This window comes from Gadus macrocephalus, chromosome 17 (genome assembly GCF_031168955.1).
Source record: "Gadus macrocephalus chromosome 17, ASM3116895v1".
In the NCBI taxonomy this organism is placed as follows: Eukaryota; Metazoa; Chordata; class Actinopteri; order Gadiformes; family Gadidae; genus Gadus; species Gadus macrocephalus.
In genome coordinates this window covers 6,564,955-6,582,821 of record NC_082398.1, presented here as the reverse complement: position 1 = coordinate 6,582,821, position 17,867 = coordinate 6,564,955, and the positions used below count along the sequence as shown (strand labels likewise).

At 45.5% G+C, this 17,867-nt stretch overlaps 1 protein-coding gene and 1 long non-coding RNA gene across 4 annotated transcripts in view; both read right to left on the bottom strand.

Moving 5' to 3' along the window:
• The window catches only part of lrch4 (leucine-rich repeats and calponin homology (CH) domain containing 4), a 35,484-nt gene extending 18,800 nt beyond the window's left edge, over positions 1-16,684 (bottom strand). For 2 of the 3 annotated variants that reach the window (XM_060035730.1, XM_060035729.1), the window contains exon 1: positions 16,264-16,682. In XM_060035730.1, coding sequence (XP_059891713.1) covers positions 16,264-16,435 — 172 coding nt within the window. In that variant the 5' untranslated portion in view covers positions 16,436-16,682. Of the gene's footprint in view, positions 1-16,263 lie in introns of all 3 variants that reach the window. The other variant, XM_060035731.1, reaches the window with a different exon arrangement.
• Positions 5,838-16,257, bottom strand: LOC132445648 (uncharacterized). The gene is made up of 3 exons (XR_009522676.1): positions 12,036-16,257; positions 7,018-11,924; positions 5,838-6,935 (listed from the first exon to the last, which is right to left on the bottom strand). It is a non-coding gene; the product is annotated as an uncharacterized LOC132445648 (long non-coding RNA).
• Positions 16,685-17,867: the final 1,183 nt, after the last annotated feature.

Sequence of the window (17,867 nt, the reverse complement as noted above, 5' to 3'; positions counted from 1 at the left end):
TAACTAACTTCTTCCTCGCTGTCGCTCCCTACACTAGGATCTTTGTTTCGTAGCGACTGGACCTTTAACGCTGATGGTCTTTAGAGCTAATTTAATCTTCATTCATAAAGTTTTCCCATTTCTTTTTTTGGGCCAGATGATGTCATGCATGCATGACCTATTTCTACTGTACCCTATTGAAACCACATCGAGGTTCTGGCTTGGGGATCTACTCAGTGGGTTTCCAATCAAAAACGTACACACATAATAAACACCACCACAAAGAGCGAACAACAATCCAAACTACATCCAGAACATTGCCATGGTCAGAAAAGATGCTGGCATACACAGAATATTCAGGACAGCAGAGGCCAGCTAGATTCAGCTCAGTTTCTGCCTGCGTTCTGGATTCTAGGCCTCCTGCCATCTAAATATAGACCCCCTTTATTCCCACTTCCCATTCCAGGGATATTCAGGTCAGCTCATGGGCCTTTTGTCACAAGTAATATAAAACGCGAGCCTGGATGTTCAGTACAACAGAAAAGGGAAATATATTTTTGATGACCTCAAAAAAACAAATGAGAGAACAGGAAATGCACCCATTATATGCACAAATTAAAAGTTGCAAGCATTTAGACTACTTATGTTTCATCAAAGCAGGTACTGTCTGCATTAGGCTCGGTTTTGGCGTTTCCTATTTCGGATTTGTTTTATATTCAGAATAAAATGTGTTCGGATATTCGCCTGGCTGATCTCCAACTTCTTTGTCTTCCCACTTCCTACTTTTTCTCCAGAACAAACACCATCGACATCCACCTTCTGTATCTGCGTGCGCCGTCTTCCTTTGTCTTTTGGAGTCTCCCCCACCCTCCACCCTCCAGCCTCCACCCCAACCTCGCCCGTCTTCCAGGGGCTTGTGTTCAGCCTCCGCTCCTTCTCCCCTGCCTCTGGTCCCTCGGGCCTGGTCTTCCCTCAAACCCTCCTCCGAGTAATGACAACCGCTACCTTGTTAAGCCTCTCTGCGTTACGCACAGCCCCCGCACCTCCCTCCCACGTAAACCCTGCAATTATCTCTCCTGCTCCCTCCCTCCCTCCCTCACCACGAGAGAGAGATATCTGGCCTGACCACACAAACACACCTTTGTGTGTGTGAGTGTGAGTGTGAGCGTGTGTGTCTCTCCATCTCCCTACTAGCACACAAGGCATGCGATAATGGAGGATTTACCCATAGGCCTGTTTGAGTGCACAAAGCACACCATTAATGGTAACCTTTCGCTCAGACAGGATTTGTCGCCGTTAGACAACCCGGTAGGCTTTTATTGATCGACTGCTGGATGCTGATGGTGTACAAAATAGGCCGGGAGGAGGGAGGGGATTGGGGGGGGGGGGGGGGGGGGGGATGATGCATTGTCAGCTCCTTCAAAACAAGTCTAGGATTCAGGGTGATATGGTTGATTAATGTCTTCAAAACAATAACCGGCACCATGATGTAGTGTTAATGTCCGTCCGGCCACATAGGCCTTATCTCTTTCAGTGCAGTGAAACGACACGCAGTCGCCTTTTGTTTAGGTTCGGGCCCAGGAGACCGGAAAACAGCACCCCATTTTAATGAACGCCATTGAGTCAGCCTGCATGCCAGGCGGGCTTCACATGGCCTATTTAATACAGGGGGCCGACGGTGCCCAGCCAACATTCCCGCCCCACACACACACACACACACACACACACACACACACACACACACACACACACACACACACACACACACACACACACACACACACACACACACACACACACACACACACACACACACACACACACACACACGTCTTGTGCGTGCATGTTCCAATAGATATACAAATGTGTGTACAGTAGAATCATCGGCTGCTTCGTACAAACCAACAATTTAAAGACTGCACAGTTTGCCATGCTGACAACGTGTTTGTGACATAAAACCACGTGTACAGTAGAAGCAATGGTTGTTTTTGCACATAAAAAATGATTATTTTTATGTTTACATTCACGCAAGAGTGAGTGTGTGTGTGTGTGTGTGTGTGTGTGTGTGTGTGTGTGTGTGTGTGTGTGTGTGTGTGTGTGTGCCTGTATCTCTGTCTGTCTCTGTGTCTGTGTATGTGTATGTGCATGTGCGCCAGTAGATATACGAGCAGTGAAATAGTGGACATTAGCACAAAGGCTGGAGTGCTCTCCCCAATCTGGAGCCCTCCATTGTCCCATAGCTGGAGGGGGGCGGCCGGAACAATGGAGGGTGGGTTGAGGGAAGGCGCGGGTGTGTGTGTGTGTGTGTGTGTGTGTGTGTGTGTGTGTGTGTGTGTGTGTGTGTGTGTGTGTGTGTGTGTGTGTGTGTGTGTGTGTGTGTGTGTCCATTGGGGGATGGAGAAGATGCAATACCGATGAAGACCGCGTCCACCTCCACCTCCTTGCTCTGCAGCGATCGAGGAACGAGGAGCCCTGGCCTTTATTGTGTACTTTTGTGCAAATACACCGGCCCTTAGCCAATATCTTAACTCAATATCATTTCCCAGAACTACCTTGTAATATGATAAATAAAAATTCTTCAATCTTGTTACTTTCTACTCTGGCAAGGCCAGGGACACCTATCTTCACCCTACAAACAATACAGTCGCGGACATATTAAAGGACTGTGTTCGGATTTACGAGCCCTCCTCCGGTACTGTAGAAAGAAGGACAAGACAGAAAGCCACCATTTTGTTCTTCTCTCAGTGATGTACTGGCTTTGGGGAAACAACAGTAAACTTAAAACACGAGTGTTAGAGAGCTTCAGAGACACGAGAGACTAAGGGACTTCCGGTCGGGAGATGAGACTGGGCATGTATCCACACGGCGGTCACTAGAGCGGACAGAGTGGGCGTGGCCGGTGTGATTGGGACAGCAAGCCAGCCTTGAGCTGGGCCCGGTCCTACAAAACAACATGACAAGGCTGAGATTTACCTGCAGGTCACACCCCTTTGAATAGCACTTTAGCGAGAGATCATATTGGCCCACACAGCGTTGCAAAATGCACTTAGTTACGATCGTAGCCGGGAGAAAAGCCTTTCACAGAGGGTGGAGTCAAGATGGAGATTCGCTGACGACTGCCTGACAACTTGGAAAAGTGGAGTGGGGTTTGTGGGTATGAAATATGAAAATTGCGTAAAGGAGAGCGTTAAGTTAAGTTAAGTGTAGCTCAGGGGTGCCCTTAACAGAACCAAAGTGGATCCAACGACAAGGTTCCAACAAACAAGGAAAAACTAGTAAACGTATTGCCTTAAACACACACGGGTAGGCACACACTTGGACAAAGAAGTTACCCCGAAGCCGTACTAGTAACGTGATTGTCAGTTTCGCTGTTGACCCGATGTACCTCCTGCAGAGTTTCCATGGCAACGATGCAGATTCTCAGAGTCTTCAGTATCCAGGTAACATATTATTAGCCAAGAAAGCCTAGAAGCTATACTTAACTTTCAACGTAGATGGATGTATCCCCAGAGCATGCAAAATACACACATTGTAACTATACACCTTGGTCTGCATTTTTCTGTTTTCTGGATCACTTGAAGTCAAATAAACGCAGATCTAAAAATCCACATTTAAATGCAAGCTTTTGGAGGTAAATAAATACCCACAGGGGTTAACACATGTGTGTGTGTGTGTGTGTGTGTGTGTGTGTGTGTGTGTGTGTGTGTGTGTGTTTGCAATGTCTTGTGTGCAGGGGGTTGTGGCTGTAGGCCTTGGTGCTCCAAAAGAGCTTTCTTCTTTCACCGCAGAGTCTCCCAGGAGCTGGGGTCAGGGGGTCAACGGTAACGCTGGTTGCCCTGGAGCTCATCCCACTGGGGACGGACACACACACACACACACACACACACACACACACACACACACACACACACACACACACACACACACACACACACACACACACACACACACACACACACACACACACACACACACACACACACACACACACACACAGATCCAGCTCCATCCAATAACGCGGAAACAATAGCGCATGTAAAATCAGTGCCAGATTCTGGCTTGTGTAACTGACCGTGTGTAATAATATCCCAGGGTGTGAGCGGAGCAGAGAATGGTAAGTAGGCGCACACAGGGATAAGCCCATCCTTTACTGCGAGAAGTTGTGTGTGTTGCGCCACCAGTAAATCCTATTACAAGCTCAAACAACCCAATAGATAGCAGGCTGGCTCAGGTCAGTCCCGATAAACCAGTTTCCACCGCTGAAGGAAGCATAAAGGGTGTAGCTCGTTTTTCGGTGATATCATCTTTTTACCTCAATAACTACTGCAGCAGCACAATCCCTCACTCCAGGTAATCCGATTAGATTTGGGTCCATGTAAACCATGACTACATCACTGTGAACGTTGTTGTCCTCGGATAGCAATGGCATACCTCTACATCATTTACAATTTTAGTTAAAGATATTGAGGAACCCACCTCATATTGTTTTTTATATTCATCTATTCTTTCAATAACAATATGCAGCTCAAAAGAAATAGTCATATTTCCTTCTTAAAAAGGTATAAGTTGGTACAATAGGGATGTCATCCACTGCTCAAAGCAGGGAGTCACAGAGAGTCGGTGTAGGAGTCTTGGCAACGACGCTCCCAGTTGCTACTCTGACCTGTGGGCACCTATTGCATTTCAGCTCACTTTGAGCCCAATTCCTTGGGGGAGTTCTGAGAGGCTTGACAGCTACGGTCCCCGATCACCAGGGCGATGTGCAAGAAGGTTGCGCAGGCAACCCCTTATAGACACAGACAGGCAAGGCTGTCATTGCACATTGACGGACTAGTTACACATTAACATGTGCTGCAGTGAAGGTGTCTAATAAAAATCTGTCAAGGCGAGCGATGATTACAGATTTCCCTCTTTGCCAATTCTTCATCCATCCTCAGTTCTTATGGTTTGTTTGTGTAAACGTTTCTGTGACGATGATCAAAGGGCAGATCGAGAAAGAGAGAGACAACCTGAAAAGATTCAGAGAGACAGAGAAAGAGAGAGGGGGAAAACAAGCCCTGCTTTGTCCACCGTCCCCGACCTGAAAGCCGGATGGGGGGGACGAGATAGGAGTGAAAACAAACCAGGCAGATACTGCTCTTCAGTAGACGGCAGAGGCAGCGATGAGACCTGCCGGGCACTTTCAAGCTCCACCCCTTTCCCTGGTGCAGATCATTGGGAGATTAGACCGAGTCAAGCCGATTACTACCCTGCAGGAGTCCCCATAGGCCGTCTGTAGGACTACTCTGTTTACCGCTACTGTGCTGTTCAGAAGTCGGCGCGTTGCTTCATGTCAGCCCACTAGAAAGCCTGTGTCTCTATGTGTGTGTGTGTGAGTGAGCGAGGGAGAAACTCAGCGTTTGTGTGAACGATGAAACTGTGCGCACAGTCACACATGCTCACAAAAGGCACGCCGACACAATGCCATGCATATCATGTTCTAAGGAAGGGAGGTGCAGTGAGAGAAGCGGCGTGGGTTAAAAGGGCTACAGCAAATGAAATATAACAGGCTTGTGATACCAGTAAGGGGGTACAAAGGAGGGGGGGGGGGGAAGAGAGAGAGAGAGAGACAGAGAGACAGAGAGACAGAGAGAGAGACAGAGAGAGACAGAGAGAGACTCGCAAGGAGTGGCTCCAGAAGGATGGCTAGACAACTCCCCCAGAGAGGGACAGAGACAGTTGACCCACAACAGACATGGTAGCACAGCTCTGAGTCCACATGCCGGAGGGGAAACATACAAGAGCAGGACCGGTCCCCATAGAGTGTATTTTGTCAGATAATGAAACAATAACATACAATGAATTACATATCATCTGCAAAGTTACTACCTCATAATATAAACTAAATTAGGTTCAGCGTACATTTGCTGTGTTTAAAAAAGAAAAGGTGTTATGAAAGGTTCAATGATTCATCTGTGTCGAACAGATGGGGTGCTAAATGTGGTCTGCTTAAAGTCACACGTCACCGATCCTTATAATGTGAAGATGATGCCCTGTACAAATAAACATAGACGGCAAACAACCTCAACTTCTCTATCATTAATGGAGGGGGGGGGGGGGGGGGGGGGAAGAGAGTAACCCAGCACTGACAAAACAACAGCGAGGTCAGCAGCACCACCCAGTGTACTGGACGAAGTTGATCTCTACTGATGAGTGCCAAGTGATGTAATCACAGTGCGTTATCAGAGGCAGGGCTCCACCTGCCAGTCCGTACTCAAATGAGCCCCTGACTCCTTTAGAAGGAAAGGCAGCCCAATGTAAAGCCTAGACTGCATTTAGTGGTCGTTCATCGTTTATTTCAAGCCATAAACAGACTAACGCAGCAGAAGGGGGCGAGTCGAGGTGCTATAATATCTGCTACCGAATCATCATCCCAACCCATCGCCACACCTTTTGCAAAGACAGTTTCACGCCAACGACCTGTAGATTGATTTACAGTACCAGAGAATAACGTTCAAAGCGTTGGCATGACAACAAAGATACAGTTCCTTGTTGAATGGTGTCATACGAACACAATGTGGTATTTTCGTTTCCTGTTGAAACTGTGTTGCGAGGGAAGGAGAAAGAAATGTGAAGATTAGATAATTATCTATTTTCTAAGCAATTAATAGCCAATACTGTGGGTGCCTATAGTGGTATTGAGCTGCAATTTATATACCCATTGATTGCACTTTCAAATGACTTGTCTGCATACAGAATGCATTTATCCTGTTACATCATGAGCATGTATTGAATGAACAGGACTGGTTGTGTGCACAACTCATTTGAATTGACATGAAATTAGTCAATCCCCTTGGGACAGAGCCATGGGGCTCTGTCCCAATATCCTGTTTTAGAAAACGGTACACACACATTTCACAGGGACTTTGAAGACATCGACTGCTGTGATCCATGAGCATGCATTCTATCTATCACAACTATTCTATCTATCTATCACAACTATTCTAACTATTCATTCTATCTATCACAACTATTCTACTATTCTATTCATTCTATCACAACAAAGTCCAAGCAAAGTGCCGTATCTTTTTGTTTTTATGTAAGCATTTTGTGTGGGAGTGAACCCGAGTGTGGCAGCAGCGGCAGCAACCGCAACTACAAATTCACACGAGAAGGTCGGACTGCACGCATCAGAGGCCGAATATGAAACACAGAGCACCGGAGTAGAGGCCGTCCATAGCCACAGAGTGTAGACTCAAATGCCGAGCGCCTCTGTGATTCCCTGACGGTGCAGGACTCCAGAGAGAGGCTCTGTCGCCCGGAAATGCTTGGGATGGCGAGGACGGACGTCTAGAGGGAGCCATTACTGTTTGATGAAGTGTCTGATGAAGGGAGCCTGAGCTGAGCCCTAGGACTTTGGAAAGTAGCGGCCCTCAGGGAAAGAGGACAATTTGTAGCGAGGGGAGTAAGTGGTGGGGGATCAGAACTAAACGATTGAAGGGCATTAGACCCAGAGCAGGTAAAAGCCAAGGTCTACCCTGTCTGTGTGAGTCTCTTTGTGGAGCACGGGGCTGCGTGTAGAGGCAGTCTCATGGCCCATAATTGCTGTCAGATTGTCGTCAACAGAGGATCGAGATGTCAGCGATCCAAGCGTGGGATACATTCCAATACATACCCAAGAAAAGGCTGTTACATGCAGAATCATGGGAACATGCAGGGCAGACTTGCAGATATCTCTGAAGCAAATTACGCCAGAGTGTTGACACATTTTGGGGTCAAACACGCAGTACTTTGTTTGGGGAAGTTACGGTGCTTTCAGTATAAAGCCGATGGTTGAGCGCAATTGTATATTGTATACAGGTCTGATCTTTGGTTTCATAGCATTTAAAGCCATGCACAATTTAAATCACACAACTGTTGTGGTGAAGGTATACAAAGGGCTACTTCTTCAATCTGACCTGGCGTCATAATTCTTAGATCTTGGACGCAAAAGAGGAACGACGCTACCAGTGAGGAGTCCAACATTTAATACATACAAGTGAAAGTGATGTTTGAGCTTAAAATACTTTTACTGCACATAGAATTATTGTTAGGTGAATCGGTTGGGCTAAAAAGAGAAAAATGCCAGGTGTCGCGGCGAATTTAAAAAAAAGAGAAATAGAGAATGTGTAGAAATGTCCTCAAATCACCATAGTAACTGTAACTGCTGTGCGTGGCAGAGGTGTCAGAGCGGCATGGATCAGCGGATTGGCTGGTGTCGGTGTGGTGATATCAACAAGTGCTTTGGTTCTCTGGAATGAATTAGCCTTGTTACGACCTGTTCCAGTGGAAAACAGATTATTCACACTCACTTTCGAACCATTCTGCCAATTCTCATTGAACGAATAGTTGGGACCCGGGTTTCTAGAAGGTTGAAGAGTATTTTCAACTCTTACATTTTTGCATGGAATCCACTTTAAAATTATGAAAACCACAGCAATCAAAGTATTGCCTTTGGCAATGTGAAAATATGATAATGAAGAAGCCAATCCTAGCAACACATCACCCAAACGCGGCAGACATATATGAGGGGCTTTTCGATGACTAAAAAGGGATCCTTTTCTTCGGCGGGCCCGCACAGCTCGGCTTTAATCTCCTTGCATTTCATCAGGCAGTGCGGAGAACCCCAAAAAAACCAGTGTGCTTTGGTGTTGTCATGTGCATGGGGATACATGCAGCAAAGCCCCACACAGGCCTCTCCAGGCCTCTTCCACCGCCCCCTCCCTCCCTCCCTCCCTCCCTCCCTCTCCAACTCCCCTCTAATGCCAGCGTGTAGCGAAAGCCCGGCTAAATGCGCCATCTGGACCCCCCGAACCCACCATTGCGGCACAGCCAAAAGGACTCCGCTATCTCACTAAAGACGAGAAGGAAAAACAAAGAAAGCGGATGGCCTCAGCTTTCATTATTCACCAAGTCGTCCACTCTACACCGGCGGATTATGTATGCACACTCCTACAGCGTTACACGGTAGGACAGCGGCCCCACCTCAGAACGGCCCCTCTGACGAGAGTTGACAGTCACCCGATGCTTAGTTAACGTGAACTAACGAGAGACCAAGTCTGACTGAAAAAAAAGCAATGTTCTAAAAGGGTTCTGTTGAACCGATCAGTGTGCTGATCGCTTACATATCACCCGGCCCTACATGGGACCTATGTGTTAGGTGGCCCACAAAATGATCAATAATAAAAAAATAAAAATCTAGAATCCCTCCAACGAGTATGATTCCACCAAACGGGACGGATCGGATCACAGATTCGAGGTGCGTGCGTGGCAGTGCAGGGCCTGACAAGCGGTGTCAAGCCCTGAGACACTTACCAAATTATTCACAGCTTTGACCGAGAAGACCTCAGACACGGGTTAGAGGTGGTTGTTTGCTTTCAGGTCGCCAGGGACACGATGTTCTCCACTCTGAGTCAGATAGGGCTTGGTTGGGGCCAGATCGTGCTGAAACAGAGTCTGGCTTTGCCAATTACCCCTGGCGCATTGCAAAGTGCAGCTGCAATCCTTCATCAGTGACGGCAGTGATCATCATCGTCCCCCCCCCCCCCCCCCCCCCCCCCCCACAAATAGAGTATGGCAACGTAAACGTCTGCTGACCTCATTGTCTAAAACAGCCAAAAAGATTGGTGACCTATCCCTAACAAAGGGAAGTAACTTGGCGAGAATGACTAATATGGCATTCTAGTAACGGGGTCCTGTTTAAACATGTCATTATATGCACGATTGTGATGCTGTTGATGTATTCGTTTCTATATGCCTTGTAACCATGATGAGTTACAGGAATTTTATGAAAGACATTAAGATCAAATCCATTCCACATTATCCTAATGCACACATTAGGATCAAATGAAAGATCAACAACCTTGCCATCTGACTGAACACTTTTTCAATGTTGTGGTACAACTGTGTGTAAAGTGGGTTGAAGTTGGGAAGTTCCCAACCACATTAAATAGATCGGGCCAACATCGAGAGTCGATAAGGTATCGGAAAACGATGTGAACGTGTACTCAGTTGCACTCTAGGAAACAAACTCAATGGACACGACTGTTGTTTGTTGTTTCTTTTAGCAGAATGAGATGCTCTCAAGCCCGGCTGGTAAACCTCTTCCTCTTCCTTCCTGCCACTCCGTGCCTTCTCCTTCTCATATGACTTCCTCTGGGAGTCCAGATGCACCACCCACGCCCCCTCTCCCAGCACCACCACCCCCAGCAGCAGCTAGCATCTGCAGGCTTGCTGACAGAGAACAGACCGGCACTTTTTGAAAGACGGATGAAAGGAGGAAGAAAAACATTAGGAGATGGATGCTCTCCTAATGCGGTCTTATTCATAGATGTGTTGCATTAGCAGTGGGTTGGGATGAAACAGAGGGGAGATTCACTAGAAGGGGAGATCCACAATAAATCTACATAGGAAAAACGTACACACATTCCATTTAAAAAAACTTTTATGAGGTGTGAGTTGAAATTTAACATCCCATTCATGTTTCAGTGTGGTTCGACACAGATGACGATGATAAGAATGATAACTCAACTTGTAAGTCCTGATACAGCGTTAGATAACGTAAATGGAGTGTGACAAGTCATAACATCTGATCCTTTGATGCAGAGCCCAGTGTTACCAAGCGAACCAAACTTGCTGCAGCAAACCAAAATGTGAGGCTGCTGCTGAGACAGAATGAGGCACTGAAGTTACCGGAAGGTGGCCTATAAAAGCAGAAGTCGAGCGTGGGTATATAGCCCACATCCGCAGCATGCCGGAAGAAACGGCACTGCATAAGAGGGAGGCCACCTATGAACACACGTTGAGCAGGCCTTCCGCCACACACACACACACACACACACACACACACACACACACACACACACACACACACACACGACAGAGTGAAACCATATGTCTGCACTACCATAATGCACACACATATCACAGGCAGGTTCAAAATCAATGCTTGCACATAACACTGCACAATAATTCACGCACGCACATGCACGCACGCACATGCACGCACGCACACAGCCCAAAACTTGGGCGGGTTGAACAGGAACTATATTAACCCCAGGTCTTTCATGTAGGTAGGTATATCGGCTAGCTGTTTATCAGCAGTAAATGCAACACAATGGGGACATTTATTTACTCGCTGACCACCAGACTGCAGGGTAATAGTGGCAGGAAGTCAGGGGATTATCATTTGAGCGTGTGAGATTTGATTCAAAAACACCTCACCGCACTTGACTCACAATAATTGGGAGCTCATTCTAACCATAGTGGGGCTGTTTCCAAGGGACCTTTGAGAAATCAGGTACAGACATCTCATTCAACTTAGACCAATGCTCTACTCCGAGAGGGGGCCCAACACACAAGTTCGCTGCTTTAAGAGTGTAAAGGCTTTTAAGATAAGTCAAGAATGGAGATACTAAGGTTAATGCTACAATGTTGATAATGTTGACATCATTACCTGGGCTTGGATAGCCAATTACTGGAATTGGTTCCAATTTTGTGAAGTTATTGACTGATTCAGGAGTATTGATCGCATCCACATGTCTGAATTATCATTATTTTTAATTTGAATGAATCCCATATTTAAAGTTCAGATTAATGTACCACTGTAATCTCAGAGACCCTTAGCGCCTATAACAGCAAACAGCAACTGAAAGGCCTTGCTGTTGTCACAGCAACCCAGAGCTAAATTTCCTTGATACGTTTAACAACCAACTTTTAAGTCGGTTCTTTGTGACTGCGTCTGACTGTGTCTGACTGTAGGGGCCATGATGTTTCAAGCCTGCAGCTTGCAATTTTATGTGCAGGAAAGGGGAAATTAAACCATTGAAGTTTTTATAAGCAAGTAGAAAATGACTTTTTCCCCCCCTGCCCAGAAGATGTGGGGATGCCCACATGGAACCAGGTAAGACTGTAGAAAAGAAGAAAGTCTGCCTCGCTCTGAATGCATTAATCAGGTTATCTTTAGACCCCCCAACCCAGTATACCCACATACTGGGTATACAGGGTTGGGGGGGATCTAAAGGCAACCTGATTAATACATTCAGAGCGAAGCAGACTTTCTTTGTATACTCTGGCACCAATAAAACCAGGAGGGAGGGATGGATGGAAGGAGGAGAGGAGAGTTTTCAAATATTTCATAGATTCAAACATAAAATAATAAACTCGGAGAAGATGCAATGTCATGATGGTGTGTCACTTTAAGGAGAGGGGACTACAGTGGATATAACTATAGGGTCTCCTTTGAAACTAGTTTCTATAATTTAAAAATAATGAAAACATGTGAATTCTGTTGTATCAATCCCTCTGAGAGACGGTATCGGCAACAAAACAATTCACTGGATCCCATTGTGCCGGGCATGACTCCAAGACACAGAACAAAACTCAATGTACGAGTCATGACTTAGCAAGAGCAGGGGGCAGGCTGAGAAAGAACACACACACACACACACACACACACACACACACACACACACACACACACACACACACACACACACACACACACACACACACACACACACACACACACACACACACACACACACACACACACACACACACACACACACACACTAGAGCAGAGCATCCGAGGACGGGTGTTGCAACCCCATTACCGGAACATGGCAGCAATGTGCCCCCCCCCCCCCCCCCCCCCCAACAGACACAGAGTCATTCCCATAACCCGCCCAGTTGCCTTTGCCTTCAGGCCATATCTCTCAGCTGTTAAGGGAGCTTAGGCCTGGAATGGAAGGGAGAGTCTCCACACACATTCTATCATGCGACGAGTGAAGGTACATGCCAACCACTTACCCAATATTGACCATGCATAAGACCGTGCATGAGACTTTCAACAACAGTTTTTTGAATGATAAAAAAAAAAAATCAGTTTTTGTTTATTTGTGCTTTATTAAGTACAACAAGTTCTTACTTTTAATTATCGTTCCTGCAAGCATAGGATTATCATTTTTAATACCTTCGATATCTCTTAGGAATAAACAGAGAAAAGTGGCTTATATACTAGGAATAAAGCACAGTTCCCAACAATGGTTAGATATTGGTTACTTTCATCTATAACGTTATTGTTTATTATCGTATTTAATGAGCTGTAATTCCATTATTCTTCCACAGTGCTTTGAGCTTATATTTCTATGGTGTCATGGAAACATCTGGTCGATGGCTGTGTTTGACCGCTGTTGTCCATGTTGAATTTGTAGCACATTGATTTGACTCTGTCAAAGGCAGAGGTTTCCCGTTATTGAATTAGGATCCAGCACTGCCAAGATATAAAAAGCTTTCTTTATTTACCAGCATTCAGATACTTACATTAAACACATGGTTAATACCCTCAACATAATGTTAATAGCGAAATTATCAGACATTTTTCAGGCATAGAACAGAAATAATGTTTTTCACATAATAGGCCAGATCTTTCACAGTGCCCCGTTAAAGAAAAATGTCTCCTTTTTTGGATTCAAACCTACAATCATGGGCACTAGAATTCTATGCTACACAGCCCAACAAAAATAGTAGTTTCCACACCGTTTCTAATCCCTGCTTCGTCCAACCATAACCATTTACTTCCCTGATGAGAACACTACTTCTACTTGAAAAAAATTCAATTCTTTACGTAATCATTCTCATCTGACATGTTAAAAACGAAACAATCTCCTTCTGTCTAGAAGATGAATGGACTTTATATTTAGGCCTTCAGAGGCCTTATACGTTACGCATTTGCTTTCATACAGACCCTTTACTCCCTTGTGCATTATAGCGTTGTGGGATTTCACAGACAGGGAACAAAATGAATTAACTACTAGTGCAAGCTCATTAAAGTGTATCGTTTTTTAAACATTTAGAACAAGTTTTGACCCACACACATGCACAGACCACGCTACAAAAGGAAAAACTATTTGAGGTAACTGTGATAGCGATGGATGAAGTGTTGGGCTACTTAGCAACAACAGAAGTTAAGGAGTGAAAGTGAGAGGATCTGGTTGGGGGCAGGAAGAAATAAATCTGGACTGGGCAAGACATGTTTACTCCCATGGCTCCCCATGGCACAGCTTCTGGGGTACACACACACACACACACACACACACACACACACACACACACACACACACACACACACACACACACACACACACACACACACACACACACACACACACACACACACACACACACACACACACACACACACACACTTGACATTTTCCTTTTGTGGGTACCGGAGACAGTAGGACAATGACCATTGACTCTAAATGAATCTGGATTATTATACGTTTTCTTAACTCACCAATCTGTCATTCATTTTTATATCATTCAAATCTTGCGTGAAGGTCTACTCAGTGGTTTCCAATAAAAAGAGGGTTCACAGAAGAACACACACACACCACCTTTGTTCCTGGGAGGAACAAGGTGAGACTGCTGCTGGCCGATCACTCTGTGTAGACAAGAAGCCGAATTCTGTTTCTATGTGTAAACCTCTGGCCTGCCAGGGGCCAAGCCGTTCCAGAGGGAAGGGGAGGAAGTAAGGGGGGTTCCTAACACAAACACATATTCTTTAGCGAGCCTGTTACCATTTTAACAACAGCCCTCTTTCTTTCATTCCTCAAAATAATAATCCACGGCAGTGCAAGCAATGCTGAAAGTGTTTTTCTGTGATATATAAGCTCTTAAACTGTGCCTTGGACGGGTTTTGAATATGGGTGTTGTTAACAATATTGTGACTAATATTCTGTTCATCCCAAGAAATGATAGAAACAGGATTAACAGGTCAACGGGGCAAGTCAAACTGGTGGGACAGCTCCTGTGTGGCAAAGTCATATCTGAATCCGACCTTTCGCTATTACAGGAACTCATTCAGCCTCAAGTAGACACGCAGTGTAATCATATTATAACCTCATCATAAGTGCTGCTGGGCAGAAAGACTTCATCACGCCCCTAAATACGTAGGAACAGTAAGGGCTGATGGCCTGATTTACAGACTGCTGCGACTGCTCTTTCTGAATCCCATCCGTCAAACAAACAATGACAACTGGGCAGTAATTTCAACCAATCAGAAACAGAAATGGTATAACCTGTGCTTCTCTATGCTCTTGTGCTATAATTTGAGTGATGGGTTACTCTTTAACGACTAGGTATCTTGGGGAGGATGAAAACACCACATCATCTCGGGACAACCAGCCATTATCTAAAGGAGCAGGTGTGTGCTACATCATATAGTGTAATGTCAACAACGGCGTCACTGTATTCAGGTTTACTAGGCTGAGTGAAGATAGATGACTAGCTGGAATGATGGTTGACTGAGGTCAAGATGGTAGCAAAATAATGACTGAATCCTTTTAATATAATTTGAACATTACAATGTCAATGCATGCGTTTGAATCAGACATCTCTAACAAAAAGACGTCAAAGAATGTCAACAATGAAGAGACCCATTGAAACGCAAAGACGTTCAACTTTAACCAGACTATGTGCACGATATTGAACTATGACAAACCTTGTGTTCTAAATTGTAACTTCTTCATTTTTCCGGGGATAATGTGTCTTTCGTGTGTCAAGGCAAACTCATTTCACAAGGCCTAGTCGTGGATCTATTCGAGCAGATGGTCATAATTACCAGAACACCGAGACCAGCGAAGGGAGGCGTTGTTGTTGCAAGTCGCTGGGTAGCCAGCTAATATAGATTTCACCAACCTGAATGAGGTAATCCTCTTTTCAACAAGGTGAGGCAAGAGGTAGCTCATACAGACTGATCAACTTGAAAAAACTAATACTGTACACAGTGCAATTACTTCAAAACATTGTTGAGCAATTCATATAGACCACCCACCCGTTTAATATCAAAAACTTTGACTAAATGAAATATAAAGTGTACCCACATCACCACACGAACTGCCATGTAGAATACAGTAACAATATTTGGAAAGAGAATAAATCTTCATCAGTCCAAGAAAGTTATCACATTATGAAGCCGACCATCAAACGAGGCAGAAGTAAAAGGCGACCATATAAAACCCTTCTGATAACCTGAAACCACAGCCAACACATTTCAAGGAAGCAGAGAGCCGTCTCGCTGGTGGTTAGGCTCTGTGTCTCTCATCCCCCCACCCCATGCTGTCGGAAATAATGAAATGCTCTTTGCATTACAAAAAGACGAAGGCAAAGCAGGTGGCAAAAAGACAAAAGACACAGTCCGGCGCTCCGATTTTTCAGCATGGTAGACCAAAAAACAATATTAAACTAGGAGAGACAACTTGCCTGCATGCGTAACGTCCGATAAGTCGTAGTTCCTGGCGGTGCGGGGGAACTCTTTCAGTTTACGGTTGGACAGATTCAGAGCCCCGCTAGCTGAAGCCTCCTCGAGCGCCTTCTCCACGCTCCGGCTAGCCGCTATTGTTGCCGGCAGCTGGGCACCATCCCCAGCGGCCATGAAATATAGGGGTAAACCTCCTTTGTTAGTTTATTTGAAGCCGTTTACTCTTATTCTGATAGCCTTCGACGGTATCTCCAATGACGGACTTGTCCGAGCCGCCTCAGGTATCCGAATTGTTCCGACCGATTCTTCGGAGCGCTTTAACCTGACTCAGCATGGGTTTACGAATGCCCACCTAAAAGGCAACGAGGGAGTGCTGGGTACTACTGAGCTGTCAATATCTCGGAAGGGTGCAGCGCGAAGGAGCGGATGAAGAGTAGGCGGGGCTACGCTCTGAGTGGTTTGACTGGCGTCTCCTCACACGCCCATATTCAATGATCTGGAGGCGGGGCGTCATGTAGACAGCGGTCTTGATTTTGCTGGATGTAGTAAAAAGACTACAATACAAATTGTTAGGACTATGATATAATGATAATAATAATAACGGAAGGCATTGTAACACTTACCTGAATTCGCTGACATTATTTTTCCCCAGTTTAGTTCTATAATTTTACTCGAGCAAACAGAATAAGTGGGAGCACCCTATGAACCTCCTATATAGCTAATATCTCAAAACTTCCTGTCGTCTGATGTTATTGGTATCGATGTTTATAGTATCTTTATATCTTTGTTTAGTGCAATGCAAGGCAGATATAAGTTGAGTTAGAAGAGGTAGTGGAGTGTATTCATAGCTAGCCTGTACGTATTCTCGTGGATTAAAAAGGCAGGTCAATTTTTCTTTTAATTGTGTGTGTGTGACCTCAGCTGGGTCCCATGTTGCCTACTGTGAGGATTATACACAAACAGATATACACACACACACACACATACAACTCTCTCACACACACACAAACCACATCACCATCCTCCTCTGTATCAGCCCCCCCCCCTCTCCCATGTCCTAGCAGGCCATCTGTCAACATCCTTATAGGATGGTGCCACAGCTGGGGCTCAGAGCTGGGAGTTCTAGTGGATGGGGGGGGGGGGGGGGGGGGGGGGGGGGGGGGTGTACACTCTAACTTCACACACTTTTAAAGTACATCAAATCCATTAACTCCTGCTGGTTTAACCTCCTGTTCCATCCACTGGACCCCTTTGGACATTATAATGATCATGCACACACACACACACACACACACAAACACGGTTCCCTAATAAAGCGTGCACTAAACAAAAGCACAGGGGTCAGGCCTCATATGCCCTGGCACACGCGACTTTATTGCACCTGGGGGCGATAATAAACACATGAACAATATATCTACAGCAGGGAACATTACACTTAACTCAAACTACAGGGACAGCGCCATCTCCGGTGAATTGTCAGTTATTGCATGATTATTGTTATTAGAAACAGTCCAGCTTGGTGCCAGACACGGCTGTGCTCCCAGTTGATCGTAGTAAACACGATTTCCTATGAAACCATTTGCACCCTGTACACCTGGCCCACTTT